At 44.0% G+C, this 22,268-nt stretch overlaps 1 protein-coding gene and 1 non-coding gene across 3 annotated transcripts in view; one reads left to right on the top strand and one right to left on the bottom strand.

Annotated features, from left to right (window-relative positions):
* celsr2 (cadherin, EGF LAG seven-pass G-type receptor 2) overlaps positions 1-20,654 on the top strand; it is a 37,022-nt gene extending 16,368 nt beyond the window's left edge. Inside the window, exons 3-34 of one of the 2 annotated variants that reach the window (XM_037252918.1) lie at positions 2,755-2,977; positions 5,253-5,368; positions 5,675-5,763; positions 10,172-10,329; positions 10,690-10,853; positions 11,111-11,236; positions 11,470-11,636; positions 11,916-12,095; positions 12,176-12,289; positions 12,371-12,527; positions 12,604-12,745; positions 12,820-12,940; positions 13,342-13,525; positions 13,628-13,729; positions 13,875-13,969; positions 14,228-14,437; positions 14,518-14,701; positions 15,002-15,320; positions 15,389-15,556; positions 15,634-15,757; positions 15,868-16,068; positions 16,141-16,315; positions 16,403-16,515; positions 16,592-16,671; positions 16,744-16,870; positions 16,958-17,068; positions 17,356-17,486; positions 17,557-17,645; positions 17,717-17,881; positions 17,947-18,084; positions 18,162-18,402; positions 18,892-20,654. In XM_037252918.1, coding sequence (XP_037108813.1) covers positions 2,755-2,977; positions 5,253-5,368; positions 5,675-5,763; positions 10,172-10,329; positions 10,690-10,853; positions 11,111-11,236; positions 11,470-11,636; positions 11,916-12,095; positions 12,176-12,289; positions 12,371-12,527; positions 12,604-12,745; positions 12,820-12,940; positions 13,342-13,525; positions 13,628-13,729; positions 13,875-13,969; positions 14,228-14,437; positions 14,518-14,701; positions 15,002-15,320; positions 15,389-15,556; positions 15,634-15,757; positions 15,868-16,068; positions 16,141-16,315; positions 16,403-16,515; positions 16,592-16,671; positions 16,744-16,870; positions 16,958-17,068; positions 17,356-17,486; positions 17,557-17,645; positions 17,717-17,881; positions 17,947-18,084; positions 18,162-18,402; positions 18,892-18,913 — 4,736 coding nt within the window. In that variant the 3' untranslated portion in view covers positions 18,914-20,654. Of the gene's footprint in view, positions 1-2,754; positions 2,978-5,252; positions 5,369-5,674; positions 5,764-10,171; positions 10,330-10,689; positions 10,854-11,110; positions 11,237-11,469; positions 11,637-11,915; positions 12,096-12,175; positions 12,290-12,370; positions 12,528-12,603; positions 12,746-12,819; positions 12,941-13,341; positions 13,526-13,627; positions 13,730-13,874; positions 13,970-14,227; positions 14,438-14,517; positions 14,702-15,001; positions 15,321-15,388; positions 15,557-15,633; positions 15,758-15,867; positions 16,069-16,140; positions 16,316-16,402; positions 16,516-16,591; positions 16,672-16,743; positions 16,871-16,957; positions 17,069-17,355; positions 17,487-17,556; positions 17,646-17,716; positions 17,882-17,946; positions 18,085-18,161; positions 18,403-18,888 lie in introns of both variants that reach the window. The other variant, XM_037252917.1, reaches the window with a different exon arrangement.
* Positions 5,533-5,604, bottom strand: trnac-gca. The gene has a single exon. It is a non-coding gene; the product is annotated as a tRNA-Cys (tRNA).
* Positions 20,655-22,268: the final 1,614 nt, after the last annotated feature.

Here is a 22,268-nt window from a genome sequence, read left to right as displayed (position 1 = left end):
AGAGACCATATTATTATTAATTCTTTTTAATCGTTCTACCTCTCCAACACACTTTGAACACATTTTAATTGATAAAACACACTTTATAAAGTATTTCCTTAGCTATCAAAAAAGTGCATTAGCTTATGCTAACATGTAATACAAAACAGCCACTTTGATAGGCCAAGATTGAAGTCACCAATGGTCACGCCCACAGCAGCGCACGCCTCCCTCCCTCACATCCACCACCTTTGTGCAGCGTTATGCCAGATGACAGATTTTCACTGTTTATGAGAATAGAGCCCCTTGGCTAAAAAGAGTCACTCAGTTATTATTGTCGTTGTCCGCTTGCAACTAATTTTGACAAATAGTGTGGGCTAAAAATCAAACAGTTGCAAGAATATTTTAATTCCATTACAGGTTTTTTTATGCGGAAAAATGTTTCATGAAAATTGAGAAGTAATGTGAAATTTTGAATTCAGTTTTTCCATTTAAAAATATTTTAATGCTCCAAGAGATAACTCAATTTTAATCCCCAAAAATATTTTCATTCCAATGAACTATTGCTAACAAGAAAAGCAGAACATATGAACAAAACCGTGCTGCAGAGTGATGTCCCAAACATTTTTCCCACCCACACACTGTTCCATTACACCATATCCAACATTCCAATGCTTTCTCTCACCTGCCGTAGCACCTGAAATAGCGTGTGGGCCCCCCCATCATCAGGTTGAACGCCACTTACATCTTCTCGTGCACGGCCGTGGGTGTCAGAGTTGAACTGTGGGCGCTTTTAACGGGAGTTGTCATGTGAGTGGGTGAAAGTGGGCGGATTTTCACTCTGGAAGCAGCAGACTGGGCTATATTCACAAGTTAGTGGGGGTAGGGGGGGTGTTGAAGCTGTCATACTCTCACAGTCACTCACGCAGGTTTTATTCCGTGCATTTATTCTCTCATGACTTGAAATTGTGTTGATCAAAGCGCTCACCTTTGATTCACGTAGCTGCAATAAAAGGGGATGAACAATGTGAGGTATAGTTGAGCTCTTTACGGTGCACGGATGTGTGAATGCAATGCGTGTGCGTGGTTTGGATCTGTTGGACCGTAGGCGTTTGCCAGATGGTAGTGATGGGGAAAAAAAAAAAAACACAAGGAATTGTGGCCATCATTTTTAACACTCTTCCGAAAGACAGAGTGAATGATTTTGATTGTCTGAGTTGTTTTTTTTGGGTTGCTGAAGAGATGGATAGAGAGATGAATGGCCTTGCATGGTTAAAAAAATATATAATCACAGATATAGTCTACTTAAAAAATGCAGATGATTTTATTTTGTGCAACCACTCAAAAGGTCAACACATTTTTTTTTTCAGTAGAATAATACTGGTGTTACTTATCAGTAGTGTCCAAGATTAATAGTGCCTCATTAATGATGATCCAAGTTAAGTGTTTTGATTGTATTATTAATTTTATTCAAAGGCAGAATAATACATTTAATAATAAATATCACAAATAAATTGACTTTCTGCTAATGTGTATTCAAAAATCCCATAGAGCGAGAAGATAACAAACAAACGAATGACAACAACGTTCAAGCGCAAGTGCGAATTTGCAATGGTGAAAATGTTGCTCACAACAACACAAGCGAGTGAACAAACAAGAACACAGCGAGTTGTGAGAGAACACCCCCACTTTCCACACAGCCTGCTGGCTGGCACCCTCGCTTGTTTTTGGCATGCCGTTTGCGTTCATACTTTCATCCAGAATTCATTTATGGGCTTTAAAAGTGGCTGGAACAAATCTTCTTTTCAAAAGCATATTCACACTGTTGCCAGAAAATGACAACAACTTCAATGTATCTCTGAGAGAAGAATACAAAAACATGACAAATCCTGGCTGATCATTTAAGAGACAACAGTTTCTGCAGAAACAAACAAAACGGCTTGCTAAGAGGGAAAGGGCCAAAGTTTCCTTGTAGCGATCATGACCCAATCACTGTGACCTCATTACAGGTACAAGTGTGTAATTAAAAGTTGAGCTCGGTGCTTCTTCCAGAGGGACGTCGATGCTCCTGTTACCTAGCAGCCTGACAATGTTCCCCGAGCGCGTACGTCTCGGAGGAAATGTCCTCTCTTGCTTCTTTGGCTCATTAAGCCAAGCCTGATACGTTTTTGCCAAAGGTGTAAGTAAATCCTGGAAATAGCTTGTGAACAAAATTATTTACTCTGTTGGACACTTGAAGTGTTGTCGTTAACGTTTGAGTCGAGCTCACTCTCATGAATACCAAGTCGTGGTCAAATGGAGTATTTTGTACATTTTAAGCAAGCAAGTTTGTTTTCTTCTGTGCTGACATATAGAATTCTTGAATATTTTTCGCATAAATATTGACTCTTGTTTGTCAATGTTTCATGACTTTATGCTTGTTTAATATCCAGGGATTAGTTTATGGTGCTTTAGGGAATAACAAAATGACATTTTTAAAATACATAATTTAACATAAACTCATATTCCAATTGCATTGATCATTTATGCATGTGTCAAGTAAACTTTAAAGGCATCTTGCGCCCATCTGCGAGGTGTCTGTGCAATTTGCCGCCTTAATGATTTATGCCGGCGGAAAGTGCTCACATGTGGTCGCTGCTTATATTAACTAGTTTGAATTATTAATCGGGAGATGGTGAGTATTTGTCACTCTGAGCCATGCACCCCGTTGTTGCACCCACTTGCCAATGTTTTGTTATGGTTCATCATCATGATTTCATTTTTTTTATGTCCTAGGCGAGCGCTGTGAGCTGTCTTCGCGTTCAGGCCGCTGTGCTGCGGGAGTTTGCAAGAACGCCGGCGTGTGCGTGAACCTCCTGGTGGGCGGCTTCAAGTGCGAGTGTCCCTCGGGCGGCTACGAGAAGCCTTACTGTGAGATGACCACACGAAACTTCCCTCCAAACTCCTTCCTCACCTTTAAGGGTCTCCGCCAACGCTTCCATTTCACCGTCTCGCTCACGTAAGTTGAAATAATCGCATTTTATTGATAGCTACTTTGCCATTAGCATTAACGACAGTCGCATGACACACAAATGGAGCTCATTTCGAATGCAGGGTCATGTGTGGGGCTCCCTCTGGTGGTATGTGAATGAATTGCTTAATTAAATGTTCAAACTGTTTGTAAAAGTGGCAATTTATTAATCCAGTCAAGTGGATTTGTTAAATGCAGTTCAATGGTATGTCACGTCAGTGTCATAAATCCGCATTTAATCTGTAAACATTAGTTTAGGTACTATTCCAAATTAATATTTAAATCTAATACACTTTAATTGACTTTGGCCTCCTACGCAACTTGTTTTTCAATGTCATTATTGTGGTGCTACTTGGAAAGCAAAGCATTTAATGAGATGCTAATTGGTTTCATATCAGATTGTGATTTTCTATTTTTAACACTGAATCATTACCTAGATTTGAGTATATTATTTAGTATATCAACATCACCTGCAAAACCTCTGTTACGTGTATCATCCGCATTACCTTGTATGACTTATATTATTTCTAGCAGCCCCATTACTTTTTGTGCAATGTGACTCAGTTGCTCATCCACCTCCACACACCTCTCAGGGTATCATTGAACATCCAGGCCTCTTCCGTCAAGCCGCTGCAGTGTCACATTCTAGCACCCGACCTAAAAATAAATGCAAAACCACCGCTAAACAACAGAGCACATGACATCTGTGCACTTGCTGGCTTTTTCGTGGCTAGTGGAAAGAAGGAAAAGTGAGTTGAGATCCTGCAGTCAGTGTGGGAGTAATGTGAGTGCATTCACCTTAGAACTTAGTTTTCAGCCATTTTCTTTGGCCTCGAAAGTTGTTCGGTGATGATCAGAAATGGAATGGGCAATAAAAGTGTGTCAATTTGAAATCGGATGTTGCCAAATATCTAAGTTTGCATCATAGGGAATCACGGGTCCACCCTCACAATGTCCGCACTTGAAAACGATACCCCCCTTGTGATCCTTCCGGGCCCGGCCCTCTTTTAAGCCCGGCTCGGATGTCGGCGTCTTTTTTGATGGAGAACTGCCCCGACTAGTTTTGAAAGCTCTCTTCATTTCAGTAGCAGGTCACGTAAAAGGTGCCGATATACCAACCCCCCGAGGCAGGTGAAGGAGAACAAGTGGCGGTGACACCTAAACCGACGCCGATCGGGTTTCGCTCGGGATCAATTTGTGTTATGATGGACGGATCAGAATGCGAATAGGTTGGCTTAGGAATCACATTGGCAGGGCCCATGTGGAAGTGTTTTTCAACCTTGTTGTGGAATGCTCACATGCACGTTACTCTTGATTCATCCTCAGTGCTCACGTCTGATCCATTGCAACATCGCGTGACATGGCCCCCCAACATAAGGGCAGGCTGGTTGTTTTTTTTAACTGATGGGTGCCTAATGCGACACAAAGCGATGTGCGTGGTTACTTCCAGCTGATTACTCTTATGGTTCCAAGGGCCCCGAGGGAGGTTAAGGTAGTGGAGCCTTTTAAATTGATACGTCAAAGACGAGAAGGGGCTGTCGAGGGAGAGAGTCAGAATCGTTATTTTAGTCAGCATTTTGTGGATTTAGTTGGGCGTTTTATGAATTCATTTTAGAAGAACATTTGACTTATTATTTTGTCCCTTAACTTTGCAACAGAGGGAAAAATTGGCCATTTTTTGTTTTTTTATTTTTTTGCTATTTTTTTATGTGGTTATAGTTGTCCTATACAATGTGTTAATGTGGAGAAAAAGAAAAAAAATGCTTTGAATTATTGAATTTGATATTGTTAAGCTTGTTTGCCCGTCACCCCTTGGTTACCCATTGTGATCCAGATGCAAACATCGACTCAGTAATCTGCCAAAGCCGACTTCTTCCTTCTCGCTTCTGCCTCCGTGCACTAATAATGCATCCCCCCCCCATCCTCCTACTCACTCACTCACCGCCACGTCCGACCCACTCCCCACTTTGACGTCGGCCTAGATTTTCTCATGTCTGTGTTGTTTAATGTGCCCATCGTTATTCATCGCACACTTCCTTTGTGTGTCTTCGGCCATCTCTCTGCTGTAAAGTTCTCTTGCTCGCAGTCATGCTTATTATCGTTTGTTATCGGTAAGACTGAAGTGATTCTCTGCATTATTTCTTTAAATTAACAATTTTTTTATATAATTTTGTTTTGATCACATTTGTAAATACTTGACATGATTGATTTATTTTTATGTAATAGACAACAGAGTTGACCTTTTTTTTTGTGTGTGTGCTAGATTTGCCACGAAAGAGCCCAACGGTTTATTGCTGTACAACGGCCGCTTCAATGAGAAACATGACTTCATTGCCATGGAAATCATCAATGAACAGATTCAAGTCACCTTCTCTGCAGGTAATAAATGTTCGTATTAGTTTAAGACTCCTTTAGATTTGCAGAACATCTCACCAAATATTGACGATATTAAAATTTGAGGTTACATTTTGGACTACAAAAATCCTCCATAAGCAATCTCATTTTGACAAGTGTCAAGATTTGTGAAGTCTGTAATATTGAAAAGGGGGCATCTGGAATTGAACCAGAGACCTCTTGATCTGCAGTCAAATGCTCTACCACTGAGCTATACCCCCACATAGAGCATCATGTCAGCTGTCCCTGACTGAGGGTCAAAATGTTATCATTCTTGCTGATTGTTTCCAGGTGAAACCAAGACCACCGTTACACCTTTTATTGTGGGCGGCGTGAGCGACGGCCAGTGGCACGTGGTGGAGATCCACTACTACAACAAGGTATGTTCTCAGCTCACGTGCACTTCCCACCTTTGAATTATGGCAGCACATTCAGCTGACAGAACCTAAGACACAAGAACACAAACAATCCAGACAAAAGTTAATGAGTGGAATCCTGCTTTATCTGCAACAAAATGTCAATCAGAGGTCTGATTCCATTGAAGGCTGCATGAATGAGTGACAAAGCGGGAGTGAAGCCACTTTGTTGGTCCGTCACATCCATGTCGCTAAATAATAGCTGCTGACAAAATGATCATTCAGAAAGCTGCCACAGGTTTTTATTTATGTGGGTGGTGGACATTTTCTTTGCAGATGTTGCGACTAACGAATTTCTCCATACCAACAAGTCAACATCTCAATCAGTGAGGAATGTGCGAATCTGTTCTGTTGTCTGTCTGTGCTTTCCCAGACGGAATGTCACATTTTAAAGCATTGAGGAAGCCACTTTGCATTATAAAGATGCCCACCACCCGCCGACCCCACTCACCCCTGCAGTTCACATTTTCTATTCAATGTCTGTGATAGCATGTCTCTGCCCACAAAAGCGATGAAAGGGGCTGGGAAAACTTGTCCCCTTGCCAATGACCTATTATGGACTCTTTAGTCAACTTGCTACAAAAAGATGACTTTTTTTTATGCTGCAGTAACATTCCCATGTCTTTGTACAGTAAACGCTCTGTGGTAAGCGTCTGCGGTCTATATGGTCAAAGGTTTTTGGACACCTTGTATTTAAAAATACATGAAGTGAAGGAGGAAAAACAATTTTTAGCCTAATATTAGTTGCCTAAGTCATATTTGTATGTTTTTGGAATAACAAGAAAAAAAAATTTTGTTATAGATTTGGTTACAGTAAACTAGAAATGACTGAGACAATTAGGCTAACTCGATCTCTAGCATAGATAGATAAACAAAGATTTGATGAAGTGAATATCATCTTTTGGTAATTTCATCATTTACCATGGCTCTAAAACGCTTTCACAGCAACTCAAGCACCGAAGCACAGTTCTTGCTGAATTATTGTTGTTTTGTGCCCCAGGAGTGGAAAAAGAAACATCTCTTAAGTCTTCCTGACAAACAAAAAATGAAGACTGATTCCTTGACTTTTGGACTGATCCATCCCTCCTCACATGGCTCGAGGTATCAACGTGGCTCCTCCTCCTGGAGATATCCCACGATGACGTGCCCCTATCAGCAGGGGGTGGGGCCTAATGCTTGGGAGGGGTGCGTTTGAGATTGAAATGTGGCTTTCATGGAAGCCGGGGCTGTGGAGAATGGCAATGACCGCAGCCTTTGTGCGTGGCTCTGCTCCCTTTGGGACCGCGGGCAGTGAATGATGCGCCCCCGGGGAAGGTTCCTCACTCTGTGTTCTCGGGCGAGCAGGAGAGCAGCGGAAGAAAAGCGGCGAGAAGTATTGACTCGGGTTTTGAACGCTGCGCTTCAGGGCCCAGTTCTCTTGTTGCTATGGTTTTTCCAGTCAATCTTTGATCACATATGCGCGTGTGACTTCTCTCATGCTCCTTTTGCCCACCTTCTGTCCCCCTTTTGTATCAAGAAACTCATATTGCCATAATCCTCCCGTCATGGACATCCAAAGTCGGACTTGAGCAAATATGTACATTCCAATCAGGGTTGACAGGACGGGCCTTTGTGTGACCAAATGTCATCCTGACAGTCAGTCATTATTGGCGAGTCAACATCCGTGACTGATGACAGGAGAGGTCAGCGAAGGAGCGTCCAATCTGGAGCGCTGCCTGTTCCGGACCTTTCACAAGCGAGGGGAGGTGGGAAGGGAGTGGGGACAACACCGTGAAGGAAAAAAAAGAGCATGTCGGATGATTTCACCGTTGGCCGATTCAAACGCCGTGTTTGCCTTTTTCATCATCGACGAATTTGTAACACACTGGCCGGCTGAAAAACAAAATAAAGAACCAGTTGACTTAACAAGCTGGAGATGAATGGCTGGGACTTGAATGGACTAAATGTATGAAGACATTTTGGAAGTGAAACACACTCGGGAGACACTAGCACAGTCCAGTACATCCAATACAAAAGATACTCTATCCAAAAAAAAACAGGGAAAAAAAATCAGAGAAGGGTGTTGTTAGCAACACTACAAAATTAGAACGATTAAAAAAAATGGCGGGACAAAATGATATATATTATCAATTAATTATATAATATATAAACGAAGGTTTAGTTTCAACAACAGGTGAAATTTTTGGGGTAAATTTCATAACCTCAAATTACAACGCATGGTAAAATCTGTATTGCACAAACTATAATGAACCAAATTGAAAAACAAAAGAATGTAAATATTTTTAAAATCTGACATGCTAGCAAACACATTTTTTTAATAAACCTCAAAAAATCTTATAGGGACACATGAAGTCAATTGCAAATAAAATGTTCTGTTGACCACTGTTATTATCTTCAAACATATTTTTAAAAACCATTCTCTGTAAGCACTTTACAGTCTTTAACATTTGTACAAATTTGTAGGCTTCAGATTGCCAAGCTTTTTATTTTTTGGAAACCACCATGTGTTGTGATGTGGTCTACAAATGAACTGTGTCCTCTTCATTGTCACAAATAAGAGTAGACCACAAGTCATTTTCTGTCCCCACGTGTACAATTTACACTAATATAACACATATGCAAACAAGTGCTTAATGTTTTGATGCAATAAAGAAAATAGAGATGGGACACGAACGGATCCATTTCACTTGGAATGTGCTGTATGACAGTTCCATATTTTTCTTGCTTCATTTAGCGACATCAAAAGAATGAGAAACAGCCAAGTATGATGAAGCGTGAGACATTTTCACAACTGTTAGCATCACACGCTAAACAGCGGACCTCCACCACGATCTAACGATCGTACATTTAAAGAAAGTAACCAATTCATGTGGTAACGTGGTGGTGGCGGTTAGCGAGTCGACCTCAAACATAGGGTTCAGAGTTTGAATCTTGGCTCCGTTGAACATTTTTCTGGTTGGCGTGCATCTGGCGCATTGTCTCATCTCTTCGTATGTGATGGGCTAAATCCTGCTAAACCCTGTCTGACCAGCTGACGACGCAGCGCCGTGCCCGCTCCTGCGGTCGGTCAGCTGCGCAGCGGGGGGAGAGGGCGGGTCTGTGTTGTTGGCCATTTCCTCGCTTTACGTTTACTGCAGCAGCTTGAACCCGTGCTCAGGGTTAATATGAGCTTGACGTGACCTCAGAGAAACTGCCCAGTTTGAGAAGAGGTTGTGACCTTTATTCATAGATCATCATTCTTGGCCTGGGCTGACCACACCCCCTCCACCCCCTCCTAGTTTTGTTGCCCCTCAAAGCCCGCCTCCTCACAATTGGCTCCTCAGACAATGAAGACGACCCTTTGTTGACAGGGATGATGTCCTGCCGAGAGCCGGCCATTTTAGCGCGTGTGTGCGTTATCTGGCCATACGCTGCCGTTAGCTGTTGTATTGTTGTGCGAATTATCCAAATGCACAACAGCAGCTGTAATAAGCAGATTTTGAGAACTGAACGGGAGGCTGAAACAGGCTCAAGGCAAAAGATCATTCGGCTGATCTCTCCCAGTTTCAAAGCTACGCCGCCTAATCTGCAAAAAGCTGCGTGCAGCTTTGCACTGGCTGGAATTTCTGCTGATTTAATAATCGAATAATCCTTTCCTCATTGTGGCAGAACAATACAATATTTTCTTAACACTGCTATTTATGATTGCTTGTTAACTCCAAAATACTGCATTGTCTTAAAATAGCCGTGTGATTCTACTTGTGCTTCCTTTCATACTTTAATCTGTCAATCTGAAGAAGCTATTTTTGCAGTTGAACGGACACAAAATTTTGCATGAACATAAAACAAGCCACAGAAAGGAGCCACGGACATTAGGAAGTACTTGCAGTAAAGCACTCTGTGGTAAAAAAATGTAATTGGGTAAATTCTGCCTGAATTAAATATGTGACCCAGTCAGTAACATCATTAATGATAGTCATTTTTCACAGAGGATAAAGAATATATGCCTGTGAATATTGTTGCTATGTCTGTCAACATGTGTTGCAGCACCGCTTGTGTTCAATTATCCATTGCATAAACGTTTACAACACTGCCACATTAATGCTATTCATTAGTCTGTCTATGGCATTTTCCATTATGTTATAGCATTACGCTAGGAATTTGTGGTAAAGTTCTGTGGTTTTAAATGCGTAATTCTCTTTGTTTGAGATTTAGTTTGACAGTTCCAAACTTCTTGAGAACACTCATGTCTCAAGGCACCCCTATATTCTTATATTTATGGATATATTATCGAATATCATCAAACTTAATATCATAACATCGAAGTTCCAGGCGTTGAGGCTTGTCGATCACTTCAAATTTTCACATCAAATTTTTTTTTTTTCTCCCACAGCCCATCGTAAACCAGGCCGGCCTGCCGCAAGGTCCCTCCGACCAGAAAGTGGTGGTGGTTACCGTGGACAACTGCGACAACCCTGTGGCTCTGCGCTACGGCCATGTGATTGGACACTACACCTGCTCCGCTCAGGGAAGCCAATCGGGGAGCAAAAAGTACGAACGTTTGAGGAAATTCTCCCGCAGTGGTGTTATAAATAAAAGTTCTTGCCGAGGCATCATCTCATGATTTTGTTATTGACGTCCATAATTTAGCACATTGCTTCCTTTGCAGTGGGCTCATTAAGAGTAAACTCGTGAAATGAAGTTCCACATCTCCAGGGTGTTACTTTTTCCAGGATGTTTACTACTTTTCCGATTTTATCTGCAGGCACTAATTGTAGGACTGCGCTCTATTTCTGTTATGAATTTTTTAGCCATTTCTCCTTTTATGAGAGCTGCTGATGTTTTTTAAGAGGCAACAGGCGATGCAAAACTGCGCAACGTATTAAATGTTTATGCGTTGTGTGCCATCAGATCACTGGACCTGACCGGTCCGCTGCTCCTCGGCGGGATCCCTAAACTTCCAGAGGACTTTCCGGTGCGCAACCACCAATTTGTGGGCTGCATGAAGAACCTGCGTGTGGACAACCAGCGCGTCGACATGGCCGGCTTCATCGCTAACAACGGCACGCTGCCAGGTATGTGGCGACGCTGTCCGAGAATCAATAGCTCAGGCGGCTTTGCTTTAGTTGAGTTTTGTAGTCAGTGTGTGCTGCCAAGTGAGAGAGAGTAAACACTGATTAGAATGAGCACAGCAGGGAAGACGAATCAGGAGGAAATGACTGCAATAGTCTGCTACCTTCCCTTCTTTGCTGCTCTGATGAAATAATGAGGTAGGAACACATCAAGCATGAAGATGAATCTTTTTCTTTTGTTTTTTTTCTCACCTTCCCAGGATGTTCTGCCAAAAGACACTTCTGCAACATTAACCCTTGTCTGAATGGAGGGACCTGCGTCAATCTGTGGGGCTCTTTTAGCTGCAACTGCCCGCTCGGATTCGGGGGGAGGAACTGTGAAAGAGGTGAGGCGCAAAGTGCAAGGGTTTTTGGGTCTGCGCTAAGAATCCGTCAGGTCATTAAACCATTGGATGGACAGACGGATGGATAGAGAAAAGCAGCAAAGGGGCGTTTGCAGTGTTGTGGGAGTGAACACAGCCGACTGACTTCCTGCTCAATAAAAGCGCCTCCACTCATCCTTTCAATTTGAGTGCCTTTCGAGATTCCACCAAATATGAATATGATTTGTTCTCCACAGCGATGGCCAACCCGCAGCGTTTCCTGGGCAACAGCCTGCTGCAGTGGAACAACCTGGCGACGACCACCTCCGTCCCCTGGCACGTAGAGCTGATGCTGCGCACCCGTCAGGCCAGCGCCATGGTGCTGCACATCTCCGCCGGCCTGCGACACAACCTCACTCTGCAGGTGAGATCGTGCTTGGATTTAAACACGGAGACTTGAAACACAAACCTAAACGCTCATGTTTGCTGCTCGTTGCATCAGATCCTATTTTACTGATCGTATGTTGCAATACACAGAAATTTCAGTTTATGGTGACAAAGTTGACTGCTACCTTTTGAGCATGTCTTTTTCCTACTCCAAATGTAAATGTTTTTATGCTTTTAATAGTCTCCTGCTCTGTGCTTTTCTGTTATTTATTCACTCCCCTCCCTGCTGCCTGTGTCCTTTTCTTCACCTTTGCAGCTGCGTGGTGGGAGCGTGCTGATGGGCCTGCACAGGGGGGAAGACTCCACGCTGTCCCGCGTGGAAGAGGTACTGGTGAACGACGGCGATTGGCATCATTTGCAATTGGATATCAGCAGTTTGGGCGGGCCGGCGGGCCACCATAAAGCGGTTCTATCAGTAGACCAAGGACTCTACCTGGTGAGAAAACATGGCGATATTTATTCATGACAATCTTGTTGCCGGGCAGACCTGCAATGAATGTCGTCTGTGTGTTTCAGGCCAGTATGCTGGTGGATGGGCAGTTGCAGGAGTCCAAGCTGAAGGCTGTGAGTGTTGGAGGCTTAGAGATGCCTGATGGGAAAATTCAGCATGGCTTCCGAGGATGCATACAAGTGAGATCCTTCTCCAAAGAGAATATATTGGCTCACACTCCTGCATAAGTTCATTTCCAGCCTGTGTTGGTCTCTGTCCAGGGTCTGCGGGTTGGTGGCGCTCTGAGTCTGAGTCAAGCCAGGAAAGTGAACGTGGAGGTGGGCTGCAACGTGCCCGACCCTTGCAGCTCCAGCCCGTGTCCCGCCAACAGCTACTGCAACGACGACTGGGACAGCTACTCGTGCACGTGTCGTGCTGGTCAGCATCATTTCACGCAGACGGATCCATTTATCACATGACCCGTTACAGGATTGTGTCATTTTCTTGTGTGCAGGTTACTACGGTACCAACTGCACGGACGCGTGCTCGCTCAACCTGTGCGAGCACGATTCCACGTGCACCAGGAAGACCAGCTCCTCCCGCGGTTACACATGTGACTGTCCGCACAACTACTTTGGCCATTACTGCGAGAAAAAGTACGGTGACACCAAATTAAAATCCCGCCGTGTGTATGCTGGGATATTTTAAATATGTGCTTGTGTCCCTGCAGGACTGACTTGCCCTGTCCCCGAGGTTGGTGGGGTCACAAGACCTGCGGGCCGTGTAACTGTCCAACTGAGCGCGGGTTTGATTCGGACTGTAACAAGACCAGTGGAGAGTGTTGCTGTAAGGTTAGTGTATGCATGTTTGAGGTTAGGTGAAATTAAGTATTTTTTTTCAAATGCTTCTACCAGGTCAATTTTACTGTCAAACTAAACATAAAATAAAAAGAATTACATGTGAATTTAAAGAAAGGAAGAAAAGTGTGCTAGCTGAATGCTAACACATAATGGAAAACAGCATAAACGGGCTAACGATTAGCATCAATGTTGCAATGTTATAAGTCTTTGACGAACAGATATTTGAACACAATCGGTGCATCAAAACATGTAGACAGACAATATAACAATATTCACAGGCAGATATTCATTGGCTGCAAAAAAAAAATACTTCATTGGTTTGTGACTGGATATCTGTATTATATTGCCCTCTGGTGGACAATAGTTACAATTTGTATTTATGCCCTTTGCAGGACAATCACTACCGTCCCGAAGGCAGCGATACTTGCCTGCTGTGTGACTGCTACCCGGTGGGCTCCTTTTCCAGAACATGTGAGCGCGAGAGCGGTCAGTGCCAGTGTAAAGCAGGCGTGATCGGACGGCAGTGCGACCGCTGCGACAACCCCTTTGCCGAGGTTTCTTCTAACGGTTGCGAAGGTAACAGCCCATCAAATTTACACTCAGGCTCGTCTCCAATTCCAATGTTCTGCGTCCTAAATATTTTTCCATTTTGCTCACGTTCTGCTCCATCTGTGCCAGTCATTTATGACAGCTGCCCTCAGGCCATCCAGGCTGGAATCTGGTGGCCCCGGACCAAGTTTGGGCTCCCTGCAGCGGTCCCCTGCCCCAAGGGGACTTTGGGTAGGACGTATTTTCACTTTCTTACGTTCCGATTAGCATAAAATAATGGCAATGCACGGAGGTCGCCTGGAGGCTTTTTTTAAGCTGCAGTCTATTTCCCCACCTCATGTAATAACAAGTCACACCTCCTCTTTTTCCTTCCCAGGCACGGCCATTCGCCACTGCGACGAGCACAAGGGCTGGCTGCCTCCTAATCTCTTCAACTGCACGTCGGTCACCTTCAGCCAGCTGAGAGCGCTGGTGTGTGATTTCTCTCTATCGTTGCTCCTTAAAGCAATTGTTAATAATTCAAATATTTGTCATACATAGCCATTTTTAATTTTTATTTTTTCATATATGATTTATAGTCTTCTTAAAATAATGGCCTAAGTCAAATTTTGACAAAAAACATCTCTTGGGGATTCTGCTAAAATCAGCGACTAACCCATTCTACCCCTGATATTAAACAATTGGGTTCAGTATTTCTTGTTTGACAGATTTCCTTCCATCTTCTCCCAGTCTGAAAGGTTTTCCCATAATGCATCACTGTTGGACTCAAGCCACGTCCAACAAACAGCGGCCATGTTGGCCAATGCCACTTTGCACACAGAGAAGTACTACGGCAGCGACGTAAAAGTGGCCTACGGACTGACTCAGAAGCTTTTGCAGCATGAGAGCAAGCAGCAGGGATTCAACCTCACGGCCACGCAGGACGTCCACTTCACCGAGGTAACAAACAAACGCCACCATGCCTCTTCATCCTTTTCAAATATGAGAGTCCCTGATCTCCTCTGGCTCTCACCCCGCAGAACCTGGTCCGCGTGGGTAGTGCCATTCTGTCTCCAGACACTCGTCCACACTGGGAGCTCATCCAGCACACGGAGGGTGGCACGGCGGCACTGCTGCGCCGCTACGAGGAATACGCCAACACTCTGGCGCAGAATATGAGGAAGACCTACCTCAGCCCTTTTACCATCGTCACACCGCATATTGGTGAGCCTCTTTACTAGGGCTGTATGATTTTTCTAATTTGCAAGTTATACCCTGAAGAGTGCAATTACAATTAAATATGGAATTCTTTTTTACTCCTTGAGTGGTAAGATGGTGCCATAGCGCCCTCTGTTGGTCAGCTCACTGATTTTACAACTACTGACATTCATCAGTAGTTGATGAGTACCACTCATTCTTTGCAAAGTCAATGTTTTTTTTTTTAATTGCATACATTCATATATGTAGATAATTTGAATTCTGAATAATAATAATAATGGACCTATTTCATTTTGTCCTGTGCAGTCATCTCGGTGGACCGTCTGAAAAAGATGAATTTTGCCGGAGCCAAACTCCCCCGATACCAGTCGCTCAGGGGCCCCCGCCCCGCCGACCTGGAGACCACCGTCACCCTGCCCGACTCGGTTTTCCAGCTGCCCGTGGACACCAAGGGCCACAAGAACCTGGACGCTTTCCCGGAATCGTCGCTGAGGAACATCTCCGCCAACAGGAAGCGACGGCATCCTGACGACAACCAGCCGGACGCCGTCGCCAGCGTGATCATCTTCCACAGTCTGGCGTCTCTGCTGCCTGAGCGATACGACTCTGACAAGAGAAGTCTCCGGTGAGACTCGTGTGCATGTGCTCCCATATCACAAAAACATGCAATTCCAAACAATTTGTTTCCCCCAGTGTACCAAAGCGTCCCGTAATCAACACCCCCGTGGTGAGCATCACTGTGCTTGACAACGACGAGCTGCTGAAGCACCCGCTGGACAAACCCATCACCGTGCAATTCCGCCTGGTCACCACCGAGGAGCGCTCCAAACCCATCTGCGTCTTCTGGAATCACACCATACTGTTGAGTGCACAAACATACAGAAAGAGAGGATGCTGTTGTTGTTGTTGACTTGCTTGATTGTTGCCTTTTATATCAGAGCTGGAGCAGGCGGCTGGTCATCAAAGGGTTGTGAGGTGGTCTTTCGAAACAACACTCACATTAGCTGTCAGTGTTATCACATGACAAGCTTCGCTGTGCTCATGGACATCTCCAGGAGAGAAGTAAGAATGCAAATTATATTTGGGCAGAAAACTACTTGCAACATGCCAAAAACCGACCAAGCCTTTTAGGAAACTATGGGGAAAAATTGTCTCCATGTTGTTTTCATCAGAACGGTGAAATCCTGCCTATCAAAATCATATCGTGGAGCAGCGTTGGAGTCACCTTGGGCTTCCTCTTCCTCACCGCGGTCTTCCTCCTGAGTCTGAGAGCCATGCAGTGCAACAAGACCAGCATCATGAACAACGGCGCCACTGCCCTCTTTCTCTCTGAGCTCGTCTTCATCCTGGGGATCAACCAGGCTGACAATCCAGTGAGTCTTCCCCCCCCCCTTTTGTTCAGTAGAGTCTTCAACTGGTATTTAAAAATCTTCTTCTCCTGCCAGTTTTTGTGCACGGTCATCGCCATCCTGCTGCACTTCTTCTACCTGTGCACATTCTCGTGGCTTTTTCTGGAGGGTCTGCACATGTACCGAATGATCAGTGAAGTCCGAGACATCAACTATGGGCCCATGAGGTTCTACTATCTGATCGGCTGGGGAGTACCTGCCTTCATCACAGGTCCGAAAACTTATATTGTCGGAAAATGCATCTACTGTCCCTTTCTGCCATATGCCATTGCCTGACTAAAAATTTGGGTTATGGCAGGTTTGGCAGTGGGATTGGACCCCGAAGGCTACGGCAACCCAGACTTCTGCTGGCTCTCCATGTACGACACCCTCATCTGGAGCTTTGCTGGACCCATTGCCGTGGCGGTGTCGGTGAGTCCTGTTCGATTCTTCAAATTTACTGCCCGGAACAAGAAGCAGCAAGGCAGTTTGATGTTTGTCTGTGCAGATGAACGTCTTCCTGTCCATCCTGTCGTCCCGAGCTTCTTGCTCACTGAGACGTCAAAGCTTGGACAAGGAGCCTCGTGTGTGAGTTTCACACCAGTTCACTGACTATACACAACAGTTTGTTTTTATTTATAAATATTTTGTCTCGTGCAGGTCGGGCCTGAAGACAGCAGGTGGTGTCCTCTTCCTGGTCTCAGTCACTTGCTTCCTGGCTTTGCTCTCTGTCAACAGTGACATGATCATTTTCCATTACTTGTTTGCTGGCTTCAACTGTCTGCAGGTGTGCCCTTTAAATCAATGTTACTGTTTGTTATTATTATTGGCTAGTGTTTTTCTGTCCTTCAACATTGACTTTGTTGTCATCCAGGGTCCCTTCATCTTCATCTTCCGCATTGTGTTCAATAAAGAAGCGAGGAACGCCATGAAGTACTGCTGCGGACACAAACATCCCGATCACATGATTAAATCCAAATCATCAGTGAGTCCCTCACCACTAAGTGACAGTCACACAACTCGGTATAGGCTCCAGATCTTTATGGATGTTATGGATAGCAGAAATCAAATACAGCAAGGATAAATGTTTGAATACAGCTCCTAATTAAAACACAATTGAATGTAAAAATCATTGTCCATGTAAGAAAAGCCGAAGGTCAAGCACGGACCCTTGAGGCACACCAAATGTGACGTAATGATAAAATGAATGAAAAACACACTTGAATTAGCCAAGACCTAAATTAAACCTAAATATCTTCTCTGCTCTTCCAGGACTACAAATGCAACACCACCTACATGGACGGCAAGTTGTACCATCTTCCCTTCGGGGAGTCCAGCGTGTCTCTGAACGGCACCATGCACAGCGTCAAGAGTCAGCACAGCTATGTGCCTTTCGTCCTCAGGTAAGGAACCAAGAGCGGGCACAAAGAGGTGGCGCTGGATGGCACTTTTACAGCTCTCGTATCTTTTCAGGGACGACGGTCTGAGCACCAGTCAGGCGCACATCGCCCTCAATGACCAAACGTCGCTCTTTCATGAAACCAACGAGCGTGTGGATGACGGTAAACAGAATCCCACCCACCACCACCATGTTCTCTATCATCATCATCCTCCAACTCTCATATATGTGCAGACCGTGACAGCGACTCAGACAGCGACCTGTCCCTGGAGGACGACCAGAGCGGCTCCTACGCCTCCACGCACTCCTCAGACAGCGAAGATGAGGAAGGTCCACTGCCTCCTGAGGAATGCTGGGAAAAATTGGCTTCCAATGGAGTCAAACGGCCTCAAGCACACGGTACAATGACTGTTTTCTTATTTGCAACAGCAATCGTCCTGGGCTAAGAAAGTTTTTGTTTGCAGACAGTAGCAGACTGTACTGGCCTGGCGAGCCAACAGACGGGCTTGAGATGAATCCCGAGTCATCAGATGAGCGCATGCACGACGCGGTGACCGTGCAGCTGCCCTCCTTGCCCAACCTTCACGCCCACCCCCACAAAGGTAAATGGCCAAATAATTGCTTCTCCTAAAAAGGATTTTGAAAGTATTACATCCACTGATTCATATGTGGCCCACAGGCATCTTAAAGAAAAAGCAACTCTCCCCGATCATAGAGAGAAACGGATTCAACCGCATCCACAACGAACTGTGCGGCGGCGCTCCGGGCTCGTCATCCCCTCACGGTTCCGCGTCGCCTCTCGGCTCGTCCTGCAGCGAGCGACTGGTCGGTGGCGCTAAGGCCGGCATGCCTGAGCAGTTGAACGGTATCGCCGTGAGCATCAAAGCGGGAACGGTGGACGGTGACTCGTCAGGGTCAGAGTGAGTATCCACCTACGTGATTGTCTTAGTGTTGATATCTGTCTGACTATGACGCGTGTCACCGTCTTTAGTGTTTGTCCTCTGCCTCATGTTTCACCTTTTGACACACGATATTGACGAGGGCCCGTCAATAAAATTCTGAATGAAAGTTAATTATTCATCTTGTATTTACCAATATACCAAAGCAGATTTATAAATCAATTTTGCTTTGGTGGATGATAATGAGCAGCATCCCAGTAGACACAAATAATAATAATCTCACTTTCTCTGTCTCCCCTGCCTTTCCAAATTATTACATCAAGATTTTTATTCTTTAATTTTATACCCTGAAGCCTCATTCAGATCGATCAGGATTTTCTGATTGCTTCTTCATTTAACATCCGTCATCCACACCCACCACCTCCGTTTGTGTATGTGTGTCTTTCATTGTTCCTTGTTTTGTTTTGGAGTTACGACTCTCCCTCCACCGTTTTGTTTTTCTCCCAGCAGCCACTGCAACACCGCCATGTGAGCGCATTGTCCGAGGGGTGTGTCTTTGCAGGTCATAGAGCCTCCTTCCTCGTCGCTGGGACTTCCCCTTTAAAATATTTCTGAAGGATGGATTGTATGTGTCTGTATGTGTGTGTGAGCAATGTACCATAATGAGAACTTAAGTGGGCCAACTCCATTTATGTCATTGTGCCGGATTTAAAGTTTTATACCTACAATAACATTTGTGGGATTTAGTGGTGCTTTGAGGCAATTGATATTTCCGACATATTTTGACATTCAGTATTAATGGTACTCACTGTCATTTATTCTTTATCCTCTGTGGGGACCTGTGATGAGCTGAGCAGCTCAAACAGCGATACACTATAGCACAATGGCCAGTCGATTGATGCAAAGTGTGACAAAAACAGTTTCTTTTTAATTCAATATTATTTCATTTTGTAATTACTATATGTTTTTTAAGATTAAAATATGAAGTTATAGAGTGCATTTGCCTCATTAAAAAAACAAATGACTATTTTTTTGGGGGGGCTGGAACAGACTAATTCATTCATTTCAATGGGGAAAGAATTACTTGAGATTTACAAGTGTTTTGAGTTGCAAGCGTGTTGAAAGAACAAATTCAATTCATGTCTTAAGGCGCTGTATTTAATTTTACTGAAGTTGTGAAAGATCTTTGTCATTCCAAACATTTGTTGAATCAATAGTTCACTTATGGTGACATACAGATGCACCGGCACTCAAGCTAAAGCACTACCTACTGTCTTGTCCTCACTCTGTAAAATGTTATTGCGTGAGGTGAAGACTGCTTTCGTGGGTGTCTGAAAGACCTGAATTTTCTCCGTTAATTTCTGCACTTAACTTTCAAATTATTTTCAAAATGGATTTAGCCCACTCTAATTCTTAATTGCTCACGTGTGAGTGTGTGTGCATGCCAAAGCTCAGGCTTGAGCACACTGACAGAACATACTGTATGTATCTCCCTTTAAATAATTTTGTTTACATACTTGAATTTTTAAATATGCACTTTTTGTTTCATTTGTTGCCCTGGTTGTCTTTTTTCCCCATTTTCTATTATTTTTTCAGTGCACATCTGTGGAACAATAAAGATGTATTGCCTCTGTGTGCGTAGGATTACAAACATTCAGGGAACACTTAGTTAAAACGACATGATAAGATTGGACTGCGCTCAGTGGATGTCTGTGTGTGTGTGTGTGTGTGTGTGTGTGTGTGTGTGTGTGTGTGTGTGTGTGTGTGTGTGTGTGTGTGTGTGCGTGCGTGTGTGTGTGTGTGTGTGTCCAAGCAGCACTAACAATCAAGTGAAGGTCATTATTCCTGTGTGAGTGAATTTCACTCCACGATGGTTCAAACAAGGGCACACATTTGCATGTGTATGTACACTTATTAAAAAAAAAAGACTTTTGATACTATTTTTGTCATTTTGGAAATCGACATTTTTATATGGACTTGAAGCTCTATTTGTTTTTAAGCCGAAGGGAGGAGACATGATGTCCATCCATGAATTAACAGCTTTTTTTTTTCTAGAGTAGCTGTGACGCATGTGTCTTTTGTAAAATAATTGAAATCCATGAAAACTGGCGGTGTAATCTGTTTTACTGTACATTGTGTAAATGAAAGTAAATATGTAAACTTGACATGATTGTAGGAATGTCTCTCTTTGTATCTACTATTTGCCATGTTGACCAACTGTGGACTTTAAATGTGTTTTCATTGCAACGCCATTAAAATAACTTGACATTTAATGCTTTGCGCCTGCAGACATTAAAGATGATAATGAAACATAACGACGACCATACTATAGCGCACATGCAGACGTGAGGAGCGTAGAATTCAAATAACCTCTCGATTCTATTCCATCAGTCTGGTGAAGAATTGAACTGCAAACGCATCCAAAATGAAAAACCATGTCACGAGTGTAGCAGAGTTAATGCTGATGACTTTCTCAAGTCTCTGGTCTATTCCCTTGAGCTGCTCCATTAAACAATATACTGTATGAACCTTCCATACTGTAGGGGTTAGTCCTCTGGACCCTCGCCCCAGCGACCTGAGTTCAAATCCCGGTGGAACCAAGCAAATATTTTATCATGGAAAAGCATGGAAGGTACGTACACTATATGGTTTAATGGAGCAGCTCAAGCGAATAGCCCGAACTCAAGATCATCAGCATTAACTCTGCTACACTCGTGACATGGTTTTTCATTTTGGAGTCGTTTGCAGTTCAATTCTTCACCATACTGATGGAATAAAATCGAGAGGTTATTTGAATTCTACGCATCCAAACATCGCATGATAGTGATGTGCATTCCAGTTCTTTTAAGTGAACTGAATGTTTAGAATCAGTTCACTCAAAAGATTCGTTCGAACGAATCGTTCAACAAATCAACCCTCCCCCCCCACACACACACACACACGCGCGCACAAACACTTGTGAAGTGAAAAGTGCCACACCCGCCCTCACCCCCACTTTCTGATTGGCTGTTTGATCTGTGACGTCATTCGGACACTCTTAGGTACACCGCCATTTTCAGGTGTACCTAACCACAGGCCACTTCATTAGGGAAAAATCATGGTCAAAGCTTAACTGAAAGTGAAAAGTGCCACACCCGCCCTCACCCCCACTTTCTGATTGGCTGTTTGATCTGTGACGTCACTCGGACACTATTAGGTACACCGCCATTTTTTGGTGTTCCTAATAACAGGCCACTTCATTAGGGAAAAATCATGGTCAAAGCTTAACTGAAAGTGAAAAGTGCCACACCCGCCCTCACCCCCACTTTCTGATTGGCTGTTTGATCTGTGACGTCATTCGGACACTCTATTAAGTACACCGCCATTTTCAGGTGTTCCTAATAACAGGCCACTTTATTAGGGAAAAATCATGGTCAAAGCTTAAATGAAAGTGAAAAGTGCCACACCCGCCCTCACCCCCACTTTCTGATTGGCTGTTTGATCTGTGACGTCACTCGGACACTCTATTAGGTACACCGCCATTTTCAGGTGTACCTAATCACAGGTCACTTCATTAGGGAAAAATCATGGTCAAAGCTTCACGGAAAGTGAAAAGTGCCACACCCGCCCTCACCCCCACTTTCTGATTGGCTGTTTGATCTGTGACGTCACTCGGACACTCTATTAGGTACACCGCCATTTTTTGGTGTTCCTAATAGGCCACTTCATTAGGGAAAAATCATGGTCAAAGCTTAAATGAAAGTGAAAAGTGCCACACCCGCCCTCACCCCCACTTTCTGATTGACTGTTTGATCTGTGACGTCATTCGGACACTCTATTAGGTACACCATTTTCAGGTTCGTTCGTGAAGATTCACGAGTGAGTGACAGACAGCGTTGCTGCTATGC

This window comes from Syngnathus acus, chromosome 5, assembly GCF_901709675.1.
Source record: "Syngnathus acus chromosome 5, fSynAcu1.2, whole genome shotgun sequence".
Classification (NCBI taxonomy): Eukaryota; Metazoa; Chordata; class Actinopteri; order Syngnathiformes; family Syngnathidae; genus Syngnathus; species Syngnathus acus.
Note: the sequence above shows the minus strand (reverse complement) of the source record. Positions and strands in the feature narration are given on the sequence as shown.